The sequence below is a fragment of the Excalfactoria chinensis genome, chromosome 3 (genome assembly GCF_039878825.1).
Source record: "Excalfactoria chinensis isolate bCotChi1 chromosome 3, bCotChi1.hap2, whole genome shotgun sequence".
NCBI classification, from domain to species: Eukaryota; Metazoa; Chordata; class Aves; order Galliformes; family Phasianidae; genus Excalfactoria; species Excalfactoria chinensis.
Window position 1 is genome coordinate 55,963,951 of NC_092827.1, and position 24,198 is coordinate 55,988,148.

Here is a 24,198-nt window from a genome sequence, read left to right on the forward strand (position 1 = left end):
CGGTAGGTGCAGAAGGAAAATAAAAACCAAGAGAAGATAAAGATACAAAACTTTATTATGAACATATTTAACAATGATTATGCACGTGAAGCCTTCCAAGAAACTCCATTACTCAGCTTCTGCTTGAAGTAGTATTTTTTGGTTCATATTCAAGACTAGGATGATGCTTTCCAACTTAACAGATAATTTGCTGTCCTTAATACAACCTCTAGACACAGAATATTTAATGTGGGTCCATGCACGCTTTGTCAAAGCAGCATTTAATTTACAGCTTCTCATTAAACAGAGCATTTATCTTACACGTATTATACCATTTTGGTACACAAATACTCCATATTTCAGCTTCATTTTACATATTTACAAACCTCTAAAAAAAAAATTTACAGTAATGCGAAGTTTCTTACTGGCATACACAAAAGGAAGTGGGTGAAAACTAGTTGACTGGATACAAAGCTGTTTTTTGGCTCAGAGGTAGGAGATAGATTAAAGTCTTTCCTAGCTGGAAACATCCTTCATTTTCTTTTTTCAAACCATGTTAGTTCCATAGGTTTGCTGGACTTCCTTACACGTGTTGAACCTTATGCTACTTATTCTTTGCCAGTACCAGGAAAGTTTCCAACCACTCCTAACACCGACTCTATTTAAAGCGATTACTAAGGAAAACAGCTGCCGAGAATGGGTTCATACTCAACTATAACTGATTCCTTGGAAGTTCCGTCTCGGTCACAATGGACACAGAAGTCTTGCAGTTACCTACTAGCAAGCATCTCCTGGAGAGCAGCAGCACTACATCTGTGGTAACTCTTTGTTTCCCAAGCTCCGATAGGGAACTATTTTTTTTAACAAAAATAGTGCCTAACCTGGCTTCTTATCCAGATCTCTCCTGTTTTATCCTTAGGTTACAATCCATTACTTGGTGGTGAATTTACGCCACCTACTCCCAAGCTGTTTGCAATCCAGATTGTAATACTCCTCAAGTACCATAAGGGGAGTGAAGTTGAGATATCTTGCTAGCAGATCTGCTTCACTTTTTCCATTATGAATAGTATTTGCTATGACAGTTCTTCAGTCAAGCTTGCTATTACACTCTAGCACTTCTGAAATACTGAACTGTTTTGTATGGCAAATGCTGCTTAGGCAATCTCTAAAGGAAATGAACAAATTATTTTTGTAGTGGGCTACTTAACTTGAAGCACCTATATCTCCATCTGAGCTTCCCAACTTTCATTTCAAATGTAGTCATGTGGAAAAGTTAAGGTAGACAAAGGGGCAAGTGAAACAGGCTGAGAACAACTTAGAAATAATCACAGAATGACCAAGGCTGGAAGGGACCTCAAGGATCACGAATCTCCTACACTCCTGCCACAGGCAAGGCCCACCAGCCTCCTAGTTCAATACTAGACCAGGCTTCCCAGGGCCCCATCCAACCTGGCCTCGAACAGTTATATTTAAAATAGCTTTAGGCAATGACACTGTACTTCAGGTTTGACTGTAACAACCAGCTCAGACTGTGATAAGAAACAGTACACTTTGCACATCTGTCAAATCAAGTATCTTACCACTCAGAATTAAACAATACGGCAGTCAAAAAGATTTGAATAGGTAAGGACCTGGATTTTTGAAAACCTAATTCCTGTACTCACTCCAGTGCAAGTGAAAGGGGCCTGGGGTATGCAACAAACGTCTGGTTGGCTTTGGAGCCTAGCTGTGCAAATTCAAACAACTGTAAGCCCCATGAAAAATCACATAAGGAATAATATGAGATTAGGATCATCTCTTTGAGGTTAAAAATGTCACCCCCTATACTTGTTAAAAACATCTAAAAGAAAATGCTGAAAGTATGGCTTCTAGAGTTTGTTAACAAAAAACCGACCAACTTGATACATCTCTATAATGTTTCCCTGCATGTTCTTCTAAATGGACACCAATTAACAACAAAACCAAAAACTCTCTCTCTCCTCCCACCCTTTCTTCCCAGCCCCCCTTCACCTTGTTTCCTTGCTTTAGCCATACAATGTGCTTTGGCTTCTAACAAACAATAACTTGGTACACAAAGCTGTATATTCCAAATATCCTCAAAAATTACATATTATATAGACACATAAAATCTTACCACGTGTCTCTAACAGTGTGCAGATTTAAATCTGAACTATTTTCTATGACAACAGATTTGCAACCACGTGAAGCAGTTCCTTTGATCATCTGTAAGTAAACTGCTACCCTGCAAAGTCTCCCCTTAATGCTCTTGAACAGCTACAGGGAGGTTATTGTGCTGCAACAGCCTAAACCAGCTGCACAAATGCAGAATAAATCTACACCTCCCTCCCCCCCCCTCCCAGTGTGATTCAGTAAGCTTAGTACAACTTCATTGCACTGCTCTGCTTAGACTAGTTCTGTCATAAGCATGATTTACTAGTATAAGCCAGCACCATTTTCTGCCTAATATATCTTTTCTACAGTAAGAGGGCAGAGAAAGGTTACAGAAGTACATTACGGTTATAAATCTATTTTTTAAAGAGACTGGTCAAGTCCCTGAAAATACAGAAGTAGTTGGAAACAAACAGCATCCACATAAATATAGAGCTGAACGTTAGTGTGGGAGAAGAACTGCTTTTAAACAGAGAAGCAGCAGCACTGTATGAGGAATGCTGCATTCCCAAATAACTGTTCCAGAACAAACTGGAATACAGAATCATAAAACGTATGGGTGAAAATTCCAAGCAGTACCGCTGGCAACTACGGCATGACAGAGAAGTTGAGCTATGCACAGGACGTGCTCAAAAGCTGTTAAGCAACTTGGAGGCATGAGCACCCGTAATTGTTCCCACAATGCACATTAACTGCCAACAAATACAACTTCCTGAAAAAGTCTGATGTAGAAAAAGCATCTAAAATGAAATGTTTGGAAATATGAAGTCATACTTCTCCATGGAACCTTATACCATATTCTTGTAAGTGTAACAATCTCCTCCAGAACACGCACACGCAAACGTTCTGACTTCCTTCTGAGGTTTATTGCTGCCTAAATATTTTCTGTTGAAAGGGCTGCTGGAAAAAAACCCAACAACAAAACAAACTGTTTTGCTGGGGTGATAAAGCACGCTATGAAACCTGTATCATGCAAACAACTTTGAACCACAGCCCATTTTTGCTCACTAGAACTTGACTATTTGCACATAGCCCACACTTAGAATGTATCTGCTAAATCCATTTAAACGAGTTAAAAGAATGAAGTCTATACCGCCTCTTAGGAGGAATGGGAAGCTTTTGTTTTTCTGCATTTCTAAAAATATAATAAATTAAAAAAAAAGGAGGCAGAGGAGAGAACCTTAAAGCATGTCATTCCCTGCCTCCAGTCCAAATGACTAGGGTAGAAAATGGAAAGGAAAAAATAAAGAGGCACTTCATACAGCAGAGAACAACAGAAAAGGAGCACACAAAAAACACAAGAGGTTTAAGATGCTACATTCTACATAATCCTAACAGGAGGGGGAACAATGACAAACCACCAAGCAGCAAAGAAGCAATTTTAAAATCAGTACATGATCTGTGACACCTTGAAATGGACACAGACTTAAACGTTAGTCCAGAGACATCCTGCCATCAGGCATTTTATAAGATGCATATCAATTTTGGTTTCCTTGAGTTCCCACCACAACCTTTTCAAGCATTCTTTTCTTTTCAGCTTTACCTCTGTAAACAGAAGCAGAACGTCCTTCCTGGAATTCCATGTTCAGATGACAGCAGACTGTAAGTAATCCAAGGAAGTGATCCATCTAGGAAAACTTCAAGATAGCTTTAATTCCAGCTGAACAAGTCTGTCTGCATCAAAATCACTCCATCAGTCACTGTCCGATTCCTCTTTAAACTTGGCTCTAATAGCTTGGCCATTCTGAAGTGGCATTTCTTCATAGTCGCTCCTGTGAAATAGGTTTGTTTTTTTTAAACTTCTGAATGTGATGATCAACTTGTAAGTCTAAAATAAGAAAGTTCTAAAATACAACGAGGCATCGAATTGTTACTTGAGTAACAAGTTTGTATTTTTGTATTTCTTCTGCTTCCTTCTGGGCTTATGAAAAATATGCCTGACTTCTCTCCAGAGACTGATATACAATAAAATTTACTGCAGTAGCTACTAACCACTACTGACAAGGATTAGTATGCAAGCAAGCTGGCACTACTGCTACTCCACTATTCAGGTACCTAAATGAAGGCAAGCCACTTCAGACAGTGCACACAGCTACTCTAGCACAGGCTTGTTCAGGTTACTGCAGTATTAAACCACTAGCACAGGAAAGTCTGGCCTGGTACATTTTCATCTGCTACTACAGTTTTTACATTACATGAACTCCCACAAGCCCTGGAAGTTTTGCTACATTTGTTTATTGCTATTTAGATAAGTGATGGAGACTTAAGATGGACCATTATCCTTCTCTGTAGCATTTCCATATGAGTTGCCCCCTAGCAAACTCCCTGATTCCTCCAATCATTCCCAACTTGGAAGGAATTCCTTTCCATTCACATACCTTGCTACCTTCATTCTGTGACCCATCCTATCCTAAGTACTAACTTACCCATTTGTATCAGCGCCTTCGCAATTCCTTTGAGAAACCAAAATGGAAAGAAAACCAAAATAATCAAAACAACACACATTCTCATTGTATTTCTCTTTCAGAATAAGCTGCTGCTGTTACACAGGCCTACTTCCACTAATAATCTATGAAGTCTTCAGTTATTTAATTAAGAGGTAAAAGAGTATTACAGAAATAACACACCACAAGCAGCATACGTATTTTACAATCTTACCCATAAATCACATCATCGTCTGAATCATTCAGCATAGAAAAAGCAGGATTGTCTTTCAACTGTGATTCTGGGAAAATACAAATAAGGGTTAATTTAGCACATCGAATTTAGAACCACGGCTGCACTTTTACTCCAATGCTGAATCAACAGACTCAAAACCTTACAAGGCAATCATGACAACAGCTTCACAAGGCTATATCTAAGAATTCTTTCCTTTAAATTCTCCACCCTTCAGCCCACAACATCATGGAGTTCTTAACATCTTACAAAATGACATAATGTTCTCCTTATATTTTCAGATGTATACTCTCCATGTTGTATAAGCAGATTTCCTCCCTTGATCAGACTCATGCCATATTGCTTTAATTTGCAAACAGGTAAGTCATACTTGACCATTCTGATTATTCCAGTGTTCATATCTTTTTTTTTAAAAAGCACAGACTTCTTGACCCTGTTTGTTCTAAGTTATAAATGCAGTAGACCAAAGCTGCAAATCAACAACTTGCTGGCCCTTTTCCATCTTTGTAATTGATGAAGGAAGGACTTGTAACTTTACTGTGAGACGAAAGGAAGGTACATACTATCCGTTGGCTATTTATGACAAATCTCTCTGCCCTGTTTTAAAACCATCAATTTCTGTACTATCTGTTGCTGATAGCTGCTGTTTTAAATTACATGCAATAAAGTCCAACCCATCAATTTGCTAAAAGCATCTTTTTTTTTTTTTTTTTAGCAGGTTTTTACTTTGTAACTTCTGCAGATTAATACTTCTTGCAACCTTTTATCCTCACCTCCCCACTTGTCTTCCATAACAAAAGCCAGCATCTTCCTGCAACAGTACAATCAATCTCAACACAGAAAAGTCTAGAGAAAGAGCCAGCTTCACAGTCTAGCACATTCCTAAATCATAACTCCCAGGGTATTTTAAACTCAATGTTTAAAGCAGAGAATGCACCCTGTATAAATATGTGCTTTATAGCATCTTTATCTGTTAGATAGGAATAATGTTTTATAACCACTATGTGAGACAGATTATATCCCATACATAGGAAGGCAAAAAAGCACCATAGATTTAATCCTTTGCCTCTCTTTTAAACGGGCTCTGTGCATCCCTCTCCCACAGCAAGCCCCCACAGATTCCCCAAGATCCCAAAAGTTAGGGAGTAGCTTAACTCCTACATGTCCATCAGCCTATTTTTCATATTTCAGTCATGTTTGCCAGCATGTAAATGTATTAAATCTTACTGTTATAACAAAGTATGAATGAAGTACTCTTACTCTTTAAGGATTGCCTGCGAGTCAGCTCAAAAGTTAGAGCAGTATTTGCATACATATTTACTATAAGCTCCATCAAAAAAGTGTAAGAATTCAAGTCAAGCCAATTAGTTGTAAACATTTTAGTATTCCTTCACATTTCCAATACTAAATTACTCAGTAACAGCACTGTCAGTGCCAAGCAAATTGAAATTGAGACAAGAAAATATATAAAGATATTACATAATATGTTCTAACATGCCAACCCTAGTCATCTAAGTTTGCCAGACAACTGAGATTCAATAAGGCCAAATGCAGGGTGCTGGACCCGAGTCAGGCCAATCCCAGTATTTATACAAACATGGGGAAGATCTCCTTGAGCGCAGCCCTGAAGAGAAGGACTTGGGGGTCCTGCTGGTCAAGAAGCTGGACATGAACCAGCAGTATGTGTTTGCAGCCTGGAAGGCCAACTGTATTCTGGGCTGCATTAAAAGAGGAGTGGCCAGCAGGGAGAGGGAGGTGATAGCCCCCCTCTACCCAGCTCTTGTGAGGCTCCCATCTGGAGTACTGCATCCAGGCCTGGGGTCCCCAGTACAAGAAGGACACGTTGCTCTTGGAGCAGAACCAGAGGAGGACCACTAAGATGATTAGAGGGCTGGAGCACCTCTCCTGTGAGGAAAGGTTGAGGAAACTCAGCTTGTTTAGCTTGGAGAAGAGAGAGCTCCAGGGAGACCTCATTGCAGCCTAGCAGAATTTGAAGGGAACGTATAAACAGGAAGGAGAGAATGGCTGTTTATGAGGATGGATAGTGACAGGACAAGAGGAGATGGTTTTAAACTGAGAAAGGGGAGATTTAGGCTAGAGATTAGGAGGAAGTTTTTCCGCACAGAGGCTGGTGACGCACTGGAACAGGTTGCCCAAGGAGGTTGTGGATGCCCCATCCCTGGAGGCATTCAAGACCAGGCTGGATGTGGCTCTGGGCAGCCTGGTCTGGTGGTTGATAACCCTGCACACAGCAGGGAGGTTGAAACAACATGATCATTGTGGTCCTTTTCAACCCAGGCCATTCTACAATTCTATGAATTGCTTTTCACTTACCGTATAGTGCATTCTTTGAGGGGGAATACACGAAGGCTAATGTGTAGAGATAGAAGTTCAATAAACCATAAAATGATAAGAACTCTGCTGGTAGAAAGCGTCAAGGATTTTACTCAATATAGCTCCATTCACATAAACTTTGGAAACAAGATCCAAAATGTATGTAAGCTGCTCCAACAGAAAGGATGTTTACCACAATAAAGTTTGAGAGCATGAATGGATGAACAAAATGTCTTTTTTTTAATATTAAATGACAACTAGTATATTCAAGCTGTTTCTAAGTAAAGTTCTGAAGACGAATCTTCAATCTTAACACGTGTAACATTTGCTGAGATAAGTTCTTCTCTTCAGTATCAAAACATGGTAAAAATCAATAGTTCTGTCTTCACTGCTAAAAGAAAGCCTGGGCCTTCGTTCCTTTTGAAGAGTACCAAATGCAGCTGTGGTCTGTTTGATACAAACAAACTAGACTGAGACTGTCTCAGCTCATAATCTTTACAAATAGCTATTAGAAATCAATGACATGATACTCTATATCAATTTTGATCAGGGTTTCAAAAGCCCACCTAGAAGTCAAAAGACTCAGTCCTTAGGTAAATCCTTTTTAAGTACTTCCCAAAGAAAACCAGATCAATATTCTCAGTTGAACAGCATCACAACACAAGGATATAATTCTGATAATGAGTTGACAGCTCAGCAACAAAGTTATCCTGAAGAACTTGTGCTCCAAAGCGCAGATAGAGTATAACAATGCTGTGGGGGGTAGGAGGGGAAAAAAAGAAAAGTAATGGCATGTAGGTATACTGAACCTTTAAAATGCAAAATTTAAGTGTAAGCTCGATAGTAGATTAAAAAATAATTATGTTAAAATGCTGTTTATTTGAAAACACATTTTAACTTCATATTTCTAAATTAATAATGATTATTTTGTGATTTAAATTCAGCAGCCAATTTCATAAAGAAAAAACAAACAACATTGGTCTATTTTTGTCATATTTCACCCACTAAAGACAATCCAAAAGTCAACAACAGTTTGAAATAGCTGTTCGGAGTTGGCGACACAGATATAAACAACAGTGTAAAGCTAATGGTGAACTTCTGCATTACAGAACAAGGCTTACAAACTCCAAAAGAGATCCAGCAGTGCACTGCAATCCCCTCAGCAATACAAAATATATCTTCCACTAAGTCTTCCAGTGTGTTTCGACAGTAGTGGAAATACACAAACTGTCAACAAAAGCCTTAAGAAAGGGCTCCAAAAATTATGAATTGATTACCAAAGCGATCACATAGAAAAAACACATCTTAGTTTCACTGAGTATGTTATCAAAAAAGTGTGTATTTAAAGCCTTGAAAGAAAAGGTTATAAAACTGAGTACTGAGAAATGTTCTCTGAAAAGCCTTACCTAATGACGAGCACTACGAAGGTTAATGCAGTCAAGAATTTTAACCTGAGATCTGATAAAATTGAGAAAAATTATTATTAGAAAATTTACTCCTACATCTAGGAGAAGACAGCCTGCTTAGAGAAGAATCAAAACAAATACTTACCAACATAAGGCATGTTACGGAGTTCTGAACATGCTCTCACTATCAGGAACAGAAGGTAGAGAATATATGTGGTTGCCACCACAAGGAAGAAGATTTTCATTCCCTATAAAAAGAATATTACTTATTATTTAACAAAGTTTGATCTATTTCTGCTTTCTTAGCTGTATCCTGCAACAGAAATCATTATTTTCCAAAGCACAGTACAGAATGGTGCATTTAATCAGGGCAAGTATGCTCATGAAAGGAAGTACAAAATGAGGATGGAATATGTCAAAGTAGACTTTTTTTAAGCAAACATATTTCTTGAGAATTATACAGGAAACCATATAAATCTTCCTCTTCAGTAAGGAAGTCTTAAGTTTTCTAGTACAGAGGATCTTCACAAGAGTCAAGATAAACAAAACTGACTTAAGCTTAAAGAAAATCATCTGTTGGTTCCCACACCCACAAGTCCCTGACAAAACACATGTCAAGTCTTCAGATACCCAAGATTATTGCAAGACAGTCTACTGTTCTCATTGTGTTGGAGTTCAATATAGCCTACGTGTGATGTGAAGTAAAATGGAAAATACCCGAGTCCCAGTAAGATCACCAGGCCAGAAATTTACTAAAATGTTAGATTTCAATGGAAATCTGAAAGCAAATGCTCTTCATTGTATTGTATAATGACATCTGACAATTGAACATCAAAGAAATGTTTCTTACTTACCTGGAAATTACCTGTGTCAACTCTGTATTGATATGTAGGATCATGTACTTCATTAACACTGGAAAAGATTCAAAGTGAAAAATTGGTACTTACAACACTACAAAATACAAGGTCAAAAAAAAAAATAAAATACACAGACCAGGAAATCGACTAACAGAAAAAGAGTTAAAAGTTGCTTCATAAAGATTATAACTAAAGATCTTGGCTGTAGAAATTGGTGCAATGCCAGTGATTTCAATGACCATTTGCAAGACATCCTTTTCCTTCCTAAATCCCATTTTTCAAGGAATATGGATGCTTTTGGTAGTCAGCCTGTCCAGTCTCCCTACTTGCGTGCAGAGAACTACTGAGCAGGTGAAGGGACCAGAAAACAAGACTTAGGAGGAGTGGCTGAGCGAATTTGGGTTGTTTAGTCTAAAGGAGGCTGAGGGGGATCTCATCACTCTCTACAACAGCCTGAAAGAAGGTTGCAGCAAGGAGGGTGCTGGGATCTTTTCTCAAACAGCAAGCGATAGGGGGTGAGGCAATGGCTTCCAGTTGCATCAGGAGAGGTTTAATCAGCCATCAGGAAGAATTTACTCAAGGAAAGGGTAGTAAAACTCTTTAATAGGCTACCCAGAAAATGGTGGAGCCCTATTTCCAGAGGTAATTATGAGATGTATTGAAGTAGCACTTAAGAGTTTGGTAGTGAGACATGGTAGTTCAGGTTGACAGTTGGACTTCATGATCTTATGAGTCCTTTCTTCAGGATTTACCGTTTCAATCTTATCTTTGGTGATAAGAATGATACTCAAGAAATAACAGCTGTTTAAGCTTTTACTTCATACAAATTCTGATGATAAAACATTAGTATCAACATTCCCTGCAACTGCACCACTTTCAAAAATGTGCAACGGCAAGAAATACATACTGGAGAAATAAAGTGATAGACAAGCAATTGAGAATAAAATGGTGAAGAGGTTTACAAACATATCAAAACTGACGAAGTTTTCTGTGTGGAATATTGACGCCTTTTTGTAAGTGACTGAAACAGTGACAAAGAGGAAAAACACTGAACTCATCAACTCAGTCTTGAGAAGGAGTTGCATAGCTTGGCTAAGCCCCGTTAATATCAATTGTGCAGGCTGAACAGTTTTGTTAAACTGTGGTAACAAGGAAACTGACGCTTCCAATACTGAAAAAGCTCATAGGAAGAGTGCGTTGGAGGAAGCCCTACCATACTGACATATTGACTGCCAGTTCTTAGTCTAATTTATAAAATTAAGTACTACTAAACTGTCCATGCAGAATTCTGTTTTCAAAATCAGTCACATTTTGCAAAACAAAATATAATTTGAACTCCATTTCTTTACCACAATCAAAGTATGAGGAAAAAGACAGAATTATAAACAGTCTTCACACTCCTGAACAACTTCAGTTCATTACTTTTCCATTGAGTTTCAAATTACTTACGTCTGCCATACTCCTAGTGTAACAGAAGCAAGCCACAGCAGTCCCACAATAAAAAATTTGGGCAGATAGAAGGTTAAGCACTTCCTTTCTCCCTGTTGATAAAACAATAGCATGGTCAAGGAGAGAACCCACATTTGAATCCATCCTGGCAGAATAAAAGAACCTTTCCTTTGTTTCATTTGATGAATTAAATTAAGACGATCACCTTCGATATTTTGAACTTGTACTTCTGATTACAGAATACATAAAATTGTATCGTTTGTGTTAAAGTTAAGATACAGAAGAGATTTGGGGCATCCTGATTTTAAGGTCCCACATATTTCACTGACACTGAAATGACAGGAATTCACATTTCTTTTTCTGTGCAGTATTTTAAAGTGGTTTTAAAAATGAACAACCACCATAAACAACAACAAAACCCTTCAAGCAAGAACAACAGTACTATAATTCCAAAGACTGGCTTGCAAAAGCTTGTCTATATTTATCTCATTCAGCTGTCGCAGTCTCAATGCATAAAATAATATATATGTGTACATATATACATATATATATATATTTAAATTAGGTTTTTAATTTGTCACCTTTTGAGACAACTGAATAAACAAGTACCGTCTTTTCAGTAAGTCTGCTAGATATGGTTGCACCCCTACCTGTACTCTTATACCATGGTAGACACAAAGCCAGAACAATAACAGCGCACAAAGAAACAGTGATTGGAATAGGTCATCCAGCATTCCAGGAAACCAACTGTTCACCAGGAAAGAAAGGGGGAAAAATGGGTCTGTAACAAAAGAAAAGAAGTGAGGGGGGGGAGGGAAGGAGAAGAGGGAGAACAGTCTTTTAGTAATAAAAAGTAAAGTTGAATCCATCTTCAGAAAAAAATAAAGATTTTCTTCAATACATCACTAAATGAAATTAGAGTTTGTTCTATCTTAAAATAATCTGCAAAGAAAATGGTACCTCCAATTGTCTGTAAAACTGTTCTAATGCGTAGTTGCATTAGAAAGACTATGCATCTGAAAGACTATGTTTTATCAGACCTGTTAAACCACTTTTCTAGGTGATGAACCACAGAATACCTGAAAGACAAAAATTCTTTCGGTACTGTTAGAAAGTGGTAGAAATTGATGTGGTTTGCAAGACCAAAGGCAGCTTCTGTTTTTAAATACAGCACGAGTATTTAAAAAATACAGAAGTAAAGCTCATCAGGCAAATGCAGAAACTACATTTATATGTGAAAGGGTCAGCAAGCTTGCAGCCTCCTACTGCAATCAATTTTAAAGGGAGTTTAGGGAAAAGAACAAAGCCGACCTACTGATTATAACCTTAAATTTAATACATTTTAAAAGGGTCGTTCTTTTATAAATTAGTTTTCTGAAGCCTTATAGTCAGCTACTCGCAAGTTCAAGGCCAACCTTGAGCATTCTCTTTCTTCTTGTTTCTTTAATGATGTTGTTGTGTTTTTGTTTTTTTTTTTAAAGATGCTTTATAAAAAAAATCCAGTACCGTTGTAAAGCAGCAGGAGAGGAAGGAGGATAGACATCCATTTCTGTTCAATACCCCAGTCTCTCATGGAGAATTTTCGTAGAGAATGTGCAAACAGACACTAAAAACAAACAAAAAATTAAAGGAAAAAATACACCCTACAGAGCGATGTACAGCACACTGCAAACACTACTTTGCAAGGTCTTTCACACTAATAACACAGTGAAACGGGAATCACATCTTGTTCCTCCTTTAGCAATAACTTTGCTGGCTTAACTACACAAATCACTCTCAAACTGAAAAGGAAACCAGCCAGTGCTACATTACCAAACGCATGAAAAAAAAGCGCTGCCTAGTAAATGGTCACACACTACAACAACTTCCACTTAAAAAGTCACATATTAAAAAAATACATATCCAGATTCTATACCACATCCACAGTTAATCAATGAGTGGCATCACATATGTGAAAGAAATGCTATGCAAGTGGCTTAGTATTTTCATATTTTACTTTGATAACTTTGTTTTTTATTCTTCTACTGTTCCTACTGTTGTTTTACCCAAATATTTCTGATCCAGGGGCATAACCGTGAAAGGATGGGTAATCTAAATCACAGTGTAACTTGGGTTGTAAGGGACACCCTCCTTCTCAAGACAGTGACAACACTAAAGATAGATTAAGGTCACAATCAATAGAGTTTTACTCATTTTCAAAGACTGTCTGTGTATCCCATGTCTGAGCCCACTGACAAAGCCATTTTCTTTTTCTAGGATCTAATCAGAATCTTTTATTTGAAGAAAACTTCTCTTCTGAATTCATAATCACTGTAGAAAATTCAAGCTTTTCCCATTTATTCTTTATGTTCCACAGTGCCACTTGTAACTACATAGAAGGAGCAAGTAAATGAGTATTTTAGAAATTTTATTAACACTCGTTCAATAATTCCTCAACTTGACAGCCTGGAACTAAGTTACTAAATAAAACATTACCCAAAAAAACTGAAGCAAAAATCTTACCGTGACCATAAAGGTGAGAACTACGAAGACAAATCGGAACCAGATTTCTACTTGTGAAAACGTTGGATTGTACATCTTCCACTACAAGAAAACAGAAGAAAAATAGCTCAACAATGTTTTCAGAGGGTTCACACAACATCAATAATTAACACCTTTTGCAGATAAACTTAACAGTTTTCTGGCTTTTCAAGATTTGAAGGTATAACCAAATTCCCCCACGTCACTATGGAAAGACAAAGATAAATTCACACATATTTTTCTTCCAAGTTAAAGCCTGCTTTTGAAGAAAACAAACAAACAAGAAGACTATCTCAAAAAGACTAAGATAACCAAAGCAGACTAGTATCATTGTTTCTCCTTTACTCCGCCACTTGGTAACATACTCATTGCGTTGTCACACCTCAAAGCACGTCCTAGAAATCAAGGAGCATCCGTTTTGATCTCTCTCATGTTCAAAATTTTAACTTCAATAATTGAATAAATTCTGTGCACTTCTTTATTACCAAGGTCAAATACATAAAACTGGTTATGAAAATGTTGACAAGGTACAGTCGTGCTTTCTGAAACCAGTTTGTTTTCTTAAAGTTTTTTCTTGTTTTAGAAGTGAGACTCAAGAAGAATAAATGAGCTAAGCAGACACAAGGAAGTTTTTTGAAGGTTAAGGAACAAAAGCAGCCTTAGTCCTCTAATTATTAGATGGGCAGAAATATTCATCATAAAATGTCATTTTGCTTGAACTCTGCTGAGAAATTATATCTGGCCTGCTTCTCTTCAGAAGCTACTTGTAAAATGCATGTACCACATAAGCTCTGCTCATGTGACAAGAAGCTTTGCCTTTCAATGGATTTAGTCTGCCTGTAAACCTCTATCTTGTCTTCTTTTTAAGTGCAAATATATAATGAAAATTTTAAGTGGAGGATTCTCATCTACAAAAATATCTTATTTCCACTGGAAACACCACAAGCCACTGTACTAACAAAATGAATTGGTATGTTCACTTGCTATTGGAAAGCAGAGCCTCTGGATTGGGTTTTTGGTTATCTACATAAAGGAAAGCATGCAAAGCAAGGTGATAAACCGCAGAATTATTAATGCCCCGATACCTCACACTGCTTGAAATCTGGAACTAAGTACTTTGCATTTTAATTTCTCTCCCTCTACAGCTTATTTTTAATAATGTGCTTTATACATTAGAATAGATCAAATATTAAGATTCAGAAAGCTCATTTAGTACATAGAAGCCACTCTTGCTTTACAGTAAATTTCCTTTTTCTGCCTGCTCCAACAGACGTAACAATATATAGTCAGAATACAACACAGTAACTAGTATTACAAGTTCAGTTTAGTTCCATCTTTCTCCTAATGCAAACGTTTCTAAACCTCTATCTGGAGTGATTCAACATGCACTTTTTTTTTCCAAACTGTTTTATAAACTTATAAACTTTATAAACCTTAGCTCTATAACTTGCCCAGTTCATTTTGCTAGGGACTGCCTGCTTATTACAGATAAAGAAAACCATTTTCTCTATTCCTCATAAGCAGAGTCAGACCATTATTTCATTTGTCTTTGTGTCTCAAATCTTTTTGGCCAGTGCTTTTGTAGAGTCTAGAAAAATCCTGCTAATTCAGACACACCTCCTAGAAAGGCTAAAAAAGATAACATGCCTTAGAAAGGTAAGATCTCTATGTGATAACACAGAAAACTGGATGTTCCAGTCTAGCTTGTCTACCATTAAATACCTCCTAGGAATAACACTAAAATTATCTGTCCCCGAAAACAGCAATAGAAGTTCTGAAAGAAAATGCTTTCCCTATGAAGATAAATATCACTCTAGAAGATTATAACACAAATGCTTTAATAGCTCTGAAACCAGCAGTTACAGAAAGCTTTATAATGATGCATCTTCATATTTCATGTTCAAAAATAAGGAAACTTTTTTATTACAGCTAAAGCAAACTTCTCCAGAGTTCCCTTTTGCTACTAGAAAGTTTTATACTTACTGTGAAAGTAATATTCTGTATGGCATATGTTAACTTATTTAGATCTTCAAAACTAACAAATATGTTGTACTGAGTGTAGTTCAGGTAGCCAAGGTGAGCAACAATGATTTCGCTGCATTTCTGTGAACACATACAGGAAAGAGTAATATTTAAAAACCTTCAATTTAATCTACAAAATTAACTGGTAACATAGGTTAGATAACTTGTTTCTGAGTAGGTAGATACAGGTGATGTTTATTACGCATCTTACCAACAAACAAACTTGATTTATGCTATACACTTTCCATATAAGAACTTCAGCTATTCTCTTCCTCAAGGACTTCACTCTGCATAATCTGTTTCAGACATCCTTAAACTCAAAACTTTAACTAAAAGTTTTACTAGAAACTCAGAAACTTCTTGGGTGGGAAGAATTTCTTTTTCCTGAAGCACAGAAGCTACCTGCTTTCAAGCAAATGCTCTGCTAGTTGCTGGATAAGAATTTTTCCTCTCTAGAGCCCAATACCTGTTTTTCTATTCAAACGTTCCTTCTCACAGTACTGTAAATCTGTTTAACTGGCACACAGTACTTTGCTGACAGAAAGCTGCAACAAGAAAAAGGGGTCTTCTTGAGGTAAGAGACACAAGCCACAGAAAGAGACAAACTTGCAGTGTAATGGAGCATGCACACAAATATGTTTAAAGTAAGCACTGCAACAGAGTTTTCCTCAAGCACGCACATACCTGCGCACAACTGAGCAGCCTTGTCCGGTTGTGAACTTGATTATTAACATAGGGCGTGCTTCCATCCTTCACCACTCCAAGCACTTTGACTGTCATAGTAACATTCTTTTTGAGCGATACTGTAATTAAGAGAGAAAACATTGAGCTATTCTGCATGCAGAAGTCTCAAGAAGAGATCCAGATAAAGTTTAAAATGAATATGATACCCAATAGTACTTGGTTATATGCTACTGGAGTACAGTTCTGTTATAGTAATTTCTAAACAAAAAAGCAAAAGGCCTTAATATATTTTGGCATTAAGACATACAGCCCTTGTACTGAATCCTAGCACATAAAGAATTCTTGGTTACAGTATTACTCATATACTTATAGGGAAACTCCACTGCACTGTTAGTAATATTACAATTTATACATATAATTTCTCCCAAAACAGACACAGACTCTCTACATACTGCTGTCTTCTTGAAATAACACCCACCCTACCCCATACACCTGTTGCAAACAGTTCTCAAGATTAGTTCAATCCATCCCTTTACTGAGGGCAAGAGGTAGAGATGGAGAGACTGTGTTAGAGGAAAAGCACAGCCACAAAGAAACAGAATCGTGTACGCAACAAAAAGATAGAATATACAAAATTAAATTGCTACAGCAGTTTCCTTAACTCTAGGTAACAATCTCACCGTCATGCTGATCCAACTCAACTACACAGGTCAGCCACAGCTGCTGGTTATAAGTAGACAGTGGTGGTGAACTTAAATTAAAAGGCTTCAGCTGTTAAAAAAAAACAAACAAAAACAACACAACAAAAACCCGACCAAGGTTAGCATCAGTCATAATATTACATGATACCTTTGCAGTCCTAACAATAAAAGGTACATAAGTAACAATATTTTCAGGAACAGATTTAATATGTGATATTGCACAGACAGTATTGATAGGTACCCCACATATATGTGTTCCAATGAAGCAGCTAAAGCAGTATGTGTATTTAGCGCAGCACTGAAATGCACTGACTATTCCAAGCACATAAAAGCAGCAGCAATAAAAACAGATCAGATATGAGAGATTTAGCCTAATAGTAATAATAATAATAATAATAATAATAATAATAGTAATCTCTAGCACTTTACATCCAGTAAACCTAAGTATGTAAACCACAACTATTTGTCCACTGGTTTCCTAGGAATCCCGCATTCAAAAGCATAGAAGGTAACACTGACAGAGAAAATCTAATGCAGGAAATCCTTTTCTTAGGATTGTTTTAAAGTCCATTCATAATACAGTACTAATTCAAATGTACGTAACAGACCTATTGACCAAAAACAAACTCTCTAAAAGTTTCAGGGCACGTAAAGAAACTGCACTTAGTGTTTTAAATTATTTCTTCGTTAGCAACTTCACAAAAATTATTTTAGCTGTTAGTTTGACAGCAGAGAAGCAGACAGAAGTAGAGAAACTGAGAATGAGAACATGAAAGCTTAATACAGAATTCTTCAAGACAGTAAAGTGAACGTTCATGGTAAGAGATCAGACTGCACTGTCACGGCTACTCAACAATGGACAATTAAAATCACAGGAGAGTTATCATTAGTTGCCAAGAAGAACATTGTTTTCCTGTTCTCAGTTTCTCATCCTGAACCCTCACAAGAATCTCCAAGCATGAGCTCACCAAAGAATCCTATCAGCAGTAAGTGTTAGTTCATCAAGAATTACTGTGAAGAAACACTGCCCATCACAAAACTCTCTACCTTACTGACTGGCAGGAGACTAGAAACTGGGACTGGGTCGCACAGTGGTAGTAAAAGCTGACTGTTCAGTTTCAAATTGGAAAGCATCAGGTGGCCAGGAAGCTTCCTAGTAGAAATCTAATTACTTAAAATGATGAGACTGGATAAAGGGTATATTTAACATTACAGATACCAAGTAAAACTATTTGAATAATCCAACACCATTTATCGATCCTTACCTTTATGCTGTTATTTAGGTCAGTTCTTGCTACAGAAGTTTCAATTACATTGGGACCTACATAGTAAACAAGAAGGAAGAGAATAATATTGAAGGATCAGTGTAAATACAGGATTTCAAAACATTGTACAAAGTACCTCCTCACTAAGCAGGTTAACTAGCATCCCACTTGGCAGATGTTCTAACTGAAGGGCAAGTCACTTCGCCTTCTTAATATCATTAATAAACTTGGCCAAAAGGTCCCCCCCTCACCAGATTCCTCTAAGACTCTCTGCCATAATATTCCTGAGCATAAATAGGTTGTAAATTATTAATCAAGAACTCCATGTCAGAAGTTCTACATGCATACTCTAAATTACAACAACAAAGACATGGCACATCTTCCCTCAAGCTACATGATGTACATTGTATGTTTCCCTCCCTGTGTGTTGCAGTCATGAAAGTAGTTGGCTGCAGAAAAAGCCAACTAAGCAGCAGGGACACTGCTGTTGCAGCACCTTGAAGCCCAATCTATGGCTGCAAAAGCATCTGAAAAAACAGCTTTTTGGACTCCACTTATCTCTCCAGTTTTTATGGCCCAACTGCTACCATTACCCAATTTACTTGGAAGATAATGTCTGTATCACTTGTACTCACAACTAGACAAACACATTACACTGTATCTGACTGAGCAATGATAATGCCTTTCTATGTACATACAATGTATTTGACTGCATAATTAGTGACAGCAGTTTGTAGCTTGTGCTGGATTTCGACTGCACTGAGCTGTTTAAGCAAGGCAACCTACAAGTCTGTTTAGAAACAGTGCTCAGACCAGCCAGACTGGGACCCTTCTTTTTTTCTATAAAAAATGGCAAGCTGTAATATATTATATATACCATCACAATAAATGTAATTGCGCCGAAGTTCTACAAACAAGTTCTCCAAGTTCTCCTAAAAATCACAATCCATTCAATCAACAGCTTCAAGTCAAGCTGTAGTGGGAGATGTCCAGCTTTCAGGGTTTATAAATGAGTGAGCTCATTTGTGAGCTCATTCTGGGCAAGAATTTTATGTTAGCTGACACAACAGTTAAGATAAACATGCAGCATTTTTGTCTCAGAAAGCATAATTGATTCTCTGTAAGTGCTCAGAGTTGATGAGTCATCATATTTCAGTAGTTAAGTATTCATCAAAAAACACCAGAACAAAACTTTCTGAAGAGCTCTTTTTTAAAAATAAACCAACAGATATGAGAAAATAAATAAATACTGGAGATCATAATCCCAGTTTTCAAAACGGAACAGCAACCAAAACAATAAGTCAGTTCTACTGCTGTAACTGTTGCTCCTCTAGCAAGCAATATACTAACGCTTTTTAAAGCAACTGACAAAAGCATCTTGTGGTCTTACTATTGACTGAAACAACACCTGTACTTAAATTATGTTGTTGTTGCTTTCCTTTATTCTTGCTAAGTTAACAGAATCATACTGGGAAGCAGACAACCAGTCTGAAGTGAGGAACATGAAAACTGCATAGGTACAGAAAATGAGTTCTGCACCTTATCCTGTCCTTGTTAATCTTTGTGGTGAGATGAGTGCAAAGACACACTGGGAAAAGAGAAAGTGAGCAAGTGTAACCTGGAAAAAAACAAACCCGCACCTGTCTTAGGTTACAAGAACTGAAGAGAAACCGCCTCCTCCGAGTAAGCCATCTTCTTTACTCAGGTAGGTAGTTAAGACTGCTAACCTTCCCAAAACACAGAGCAGTTGAGTACGGGGAATGGTGTATATAGGTCGCATGTAAAGCTGGATGCATCTCCCACCTTTTCATTTACCTAGTGGGTTTGGTGAGTTTAGCTCAGACTGCACCCTTTGAAGAGTGAATGCTCTATTGTTCGTGCCCCTCCCTCTGTTCACAGGAAGCATGAAGTTGTCAGCCAAAGCCATTAAAAATCACCACAGTGTAAGTGGTTCTCCTCCCAAGGTAAACAACTTTCTTTTAAAAATAATTAAGTTATAATAATGAACTGCGTCAACAAAGCCATCCAACAAACCAGTCTCACAAGGAAAACAACTCTCCAGCTTTGCCAACTCCTGAAGGGAACCACAGATGAGTCCTGGAAGCCTGGCACAGTGCAGATATTGGAGTGTTGCTTACGGTAGCTCTGGAACAAGGGCACCCACAGCACTAGTGCAGGCAGATATAATGCATAAGACCAAAAGCTCTATTTCAGGACTCACTCTTAATTAAGAGTGAAATTCTCAAAGAGCACAAATGGCTCTTCGCCCATTCTCAGATAAAACAATTTGAAGCAATTCCTGCAGCTGATACTGACCTAATTCCTGTTTTCCATTTTGTCATTCATATAAAACATAAAAGCATTTGTTCAGTATTTCAGTTACAGAATAACGCCCTTCAGCACCCTTAGGCAAGTCAGAGGGAAAACACTGGTTTATCTTCAAGAACCGAAATACAGCCTGTTTGGACATTATGCTTCTACAATAAGACAAGCAGCACAAAAGAGGGAAAACCACAGGTAAATTTTTAATGCTACCATGAACAAAGCAGTTTCTATAAGGTATGGATAAACGCAGAAAGCCCAAGTCAGGCAGGACTGAATGAGCCAAATGCCTCTGCTGGCCTCTTCCTTCTAAAAGGAAGCGAAGGATAGAGATAGAGACAGGTCCAGAGACAAGTGAAGATGGTTGTCAGTGAGCAGCACAGATCATGCCAGTTGATAGAGAAATACGATGTCAAGTGAGGAGCTGTTAAATGGTGTAGCATGGTAGCATCCCTATGAAAAAACATGATAGAAGAAACATTCCTCCCCCATAAGAAGTAATATTACCTCAGAAGTAGCAGGGGCAGAATGTTCATTAACTTACACCCACACCCGCAACTATCATCACACTAAGACAAAGAATACAAAAAGGTAATGTTTTAAAAAGGCAACATCCTTACCTGCTATTCCTATGAAGACTGTCAAGCCAAAACAGACAAAGAATACCACAAAGACCAGGACAAAATGTCGTTTGGACAGCGTATATAATCGCATTGGTGCCAGCCTACAGAAACAAAAGAAAGCACAGAATTAGCTGTCAATCATATTTCTAAATTACACAAAAACAAAAAGCTGCTGTAGCAGTTGGACAGATCAGTACAATGGAAAAAGTGTTACAACAAAGGTGTGAGTTCAGAAGGATCGGTGAAATAGAAAGGTACTATAAATGAAAGGAGGAAGATTGCTTACCCGCATCAGAAGAGTCCAGGTTCACAGAGGAAAGCTTCACCAAAGACAGATCTCCAGAAAGAGATCCCTCCCCAGTGGCAGTTAGCTCTTAAGAGAGGTGCAGCCAACCCTACTGGTCACACAGCTGAATTGCCTTCACCTGTGCTCCCAGGGCTGACTGGGTCCTTTCCCCAGGGGCTCAATCAGTGGTTCAGGCCGTGACTCAACAGTTACCATACAGCCCCCTTCACCATTCATTCCTCCACAAAAAATATTACACCAATCTTTGTGGCAACATGCAATATTAAAAAAAGAATACAAACTAACGCTACTTTCTAGATCAAAGATAACTACTAGAGATTCTCAGACGTATGAATGGGCACATACACCCATATCCCAAAACAGATGAAGTTTGCAAGTTTTTTTATACTAAGATTTTCTATTCTCCAAAGAGAAAGCAAGACAAGCAATTCACTTTGAACTAGTAAAAGCATATAATAACGATCTAAATTTTCTTTAAGAGTTAGGTATTGCAGAATAAATGATATTTTTTATTAGTGGTAGAGTTTGAAATATCAAAATATCCATTTAACAATGATGTGGAAATAAAGAAAGAACACAGCAGTAATGAGGAATGCAAGCAAGGGAATGTAAATGTTAAAAGTTTGCACAAAGTGGCTTTACAAGACTCTGGATAGCATCAGCAAACACAAGGTAACTTTTGTGACTGCCTGCCCTTGCACTGAGCAATAACCCAGACCAGTTTAAAAGGTCACAACAGCTGATCGCCCAAGGAAAACAGGTGTGTTGCACATAAAATTACCACAATCACAAATAAGAACAGATCAGATCTCTGCTGCAGAGACCATCACTCAGGGGCCTCACAGACAAATGTAATTTTAATTGATTTAAAAGTGGTATAATTTTAATTTGACTTTCCAGAATCCCAGGTAATAGAGGCGTTCTAAACCAAGACTTGTCTGCACAGCTTTTGCAGAGATAGAACTACACTACTTTTCCAAAACCAAGGCTTTAACACCTCAGCCTTTGTGCTGAGGAGTTACTGGGAGGAGTGACATATATGAGAAGGGAACTATCATGCACACCTTAGCTTATATATGGGAATATACTTAGCAGCCATGACCTGGTGCATGTTACACTTTTGACTTGCTAAGCACATTCTTGGCTCTGCTGATGAGCATCCGATGTTCCAAGTTTTAGTAGACATTTGGAGGTGTATTACGGGAACATGCAAAGCAGCTTCACCTCCTGAAGGGAAAGTCACCAGGGCTCCCTCAGCCAGCACTCACAGCTGTACAGTTACCAGCAGCCAGCAGCTTCCCTCAGTGCTGCGCCAGAACACAGGTGTGCTCATGAGCTTTCGAGGAAACCTGTTCCAGACATTGACTCATTCTTCATGCCAGTTTCTCTGGATGGTGCAACACCTAACAGTCAAAATGGGTTTGCATACACCTGAAAAGCAGGTGCTGACACTTTACAAGGAGAGAAAACCAGACGGAGAAGAGACACTGTTACTCCTGAGATCTCATTTAATAGAGTGAGTGTAGGTATTTCACAGGTCAACACTGCTGCACTGATCTGCCCAGAGACCAGGCAAAAGATCAGAGTAAAGAGAAAACAAACAAACAAACAAAAAATGGAGATGAAATAGCTTATCTGAGAAAAAGAACATTCATTGAAGTGATCCATGTAAGGATTTGGAAAATGAGACTGAGATACATACTGGAAAGAATCGAGGGATTGCAGAATAGCTTGGGTTGGTAGGGATCTCAAAGATCATCTAGTATGCAGAGGATTTGCTCACATAACCAAGTATGCGGAATCAGATTCCTTCAGACTCAACTCGTATCCATCTCAGGCTGTTTTACCAACAGTTATCAGTATCTGGTACTTGCACTGCCATGTTAGCAGCAAACACAAATTGTAAATCACAGAGTATACTGCCCTTCAGAAAGGGGGAGTACTCCTTAAAGCTCCAGTCTCTAGGATAACAGAAGCATTTCATCTCTTTAAAAGAAACCCATTGATTTCTGACCCTTTAAAAGATCTGAAAATACAAACTTGTGGAAGTGTAAGAGCCAAAAACAAAACAAGTGAAACATGAAAGGTAAACTTCGTTTTCAGTTCCTTGTTTATCACAACCAAATGCAAACTTCAAGCAGGCTGGATGTACCAAACTACATATACAGAAATCAATTACACATAAACATCTTCTGAAGAAGTCATATCTACCACCAAGACAGAGGAAAGCAAGAAAGGACAGAAGGAAATAAAACAATAGTAACTGAGAGCTAAGGCTGGAAAAGCACAACCAAACTGAAAGAAGAAGAGGAACAAGAATAACAAGTCAGACCCACAGAACATTTCTATGAGGTCTCAGGTAACTTAAAACACACTGATAAATATTGACCCACGTTAGAAGTGATGGAAGACATACATCTGTGGATTACAGTCCTACGTGATCAGATAGGATAACTAAACTTCGCTCTCAAAACTGGTCTGTGAGTCCACAATTATGTAGCATATAACTAGCTAACAGAAGCATCCTACATAGTAACAATTTGGAGGTAAAACCGGTTGTGTGACCACATTGTTAGCAGTCCTTCAGAAATGCCTACTGACACAGCACCAAAGTCCATTCTAGTGCATTCTCCAAAGATTTACAAGAATAACTCACTCCCTTCAGAAGCCAACTGCTATGAAGCTAGACCTTAAACTACAGTGATTTTTGGCCAAAACACAGTTAAACATCAAGGCTTTTGCTCACAAAACCAGCAACACTGGAACCCAGCAGCTTACACCCCAACTCTTCCAACAGTGCTGAATTGATACAAGTGCTGTGCCAGAGAACTTTCAGAGACTTTGTGAAAACACCTCACTGTTCCTAAGTCACAATAACCACACA

At 38.0% G+C, this 24,198-nt stretch overlaps 1 protein-coding gene across 4 annotated transcripts in view; it reads right to left on the reverse strand.

The window, feature by feature from the left end:
* Positions 1-37: 37 nt before the first annotated feature.
* The window catches only part of TMEM181 (transmembrane protein 181), a 31,935-nt gene continuing 7,774 nt past the window's right edge, over positions 38-24,198 (reverse strand). For 2 of the 4 annotated variants that reach the window (XM_072332549.1, XM_072332551.1), the window contains exons 2-17: positions 21,005-21,108; positions 18,063-18,118; positions 16,777-16,867; positions 16,097-16,215; positions 15,374-15,493; positions 13,373-13,453; positions 12,377-12,476; positions 11,521-11,651; positions 10,871-10,962; positions 9,419-9,476; positions 8,710-8,812; positions 8,565-8,616; positions 7,829-7,911; positions 7,159-7,248; positions 4,807-4,873; positions 38-3,920 (exon numbers count right to left, since the gene is read on the reverse strand). In XM_072332549.1, the coding sequence (XP_072188650.1) occupies positions 3,842-3,920; positions 4,807-4,873; positions 7,159-7,248; positions 7,829-7,911; positions 8,565-8,616; positions 8,710-8,812; positions 9,419-9,476; positions 10,871-10,962; positions 11,521-11,651; positions 12,377-12,476; positions 13,373-13,453; positions 15,374-15,493; positions 16,097-16,215; positions 16,777-16,867; positions 18,063-18,118; positions 21,005-21,108 (1,426 nt within the window). In that variant the 3' untranslated portion in view covers positions 38-3,841. Of the gene's footprint in view, positions 3,921-4,806; positions 4,874-7,158; positions 7,249-7,820; positions 7,912-8,564; positions 8,617-8,709; positions 8,813-9,418; positions 9,477-10,870; positions 10,963-11,520; positions 11,652-12,376; positions 12,477-13,372; positions 13,454-15,373; positions 15,494-16,096; positions 16,216-16,776; positions 16,868-18,062; positions 18,119-21,004; positions 21,109-21,293; positions 21,339-24,198 lie in introns of those variants that run through there. The other 2 variants (XM_072332550.1, XR_011903110.1) reach the window with 2 other exon arrangements.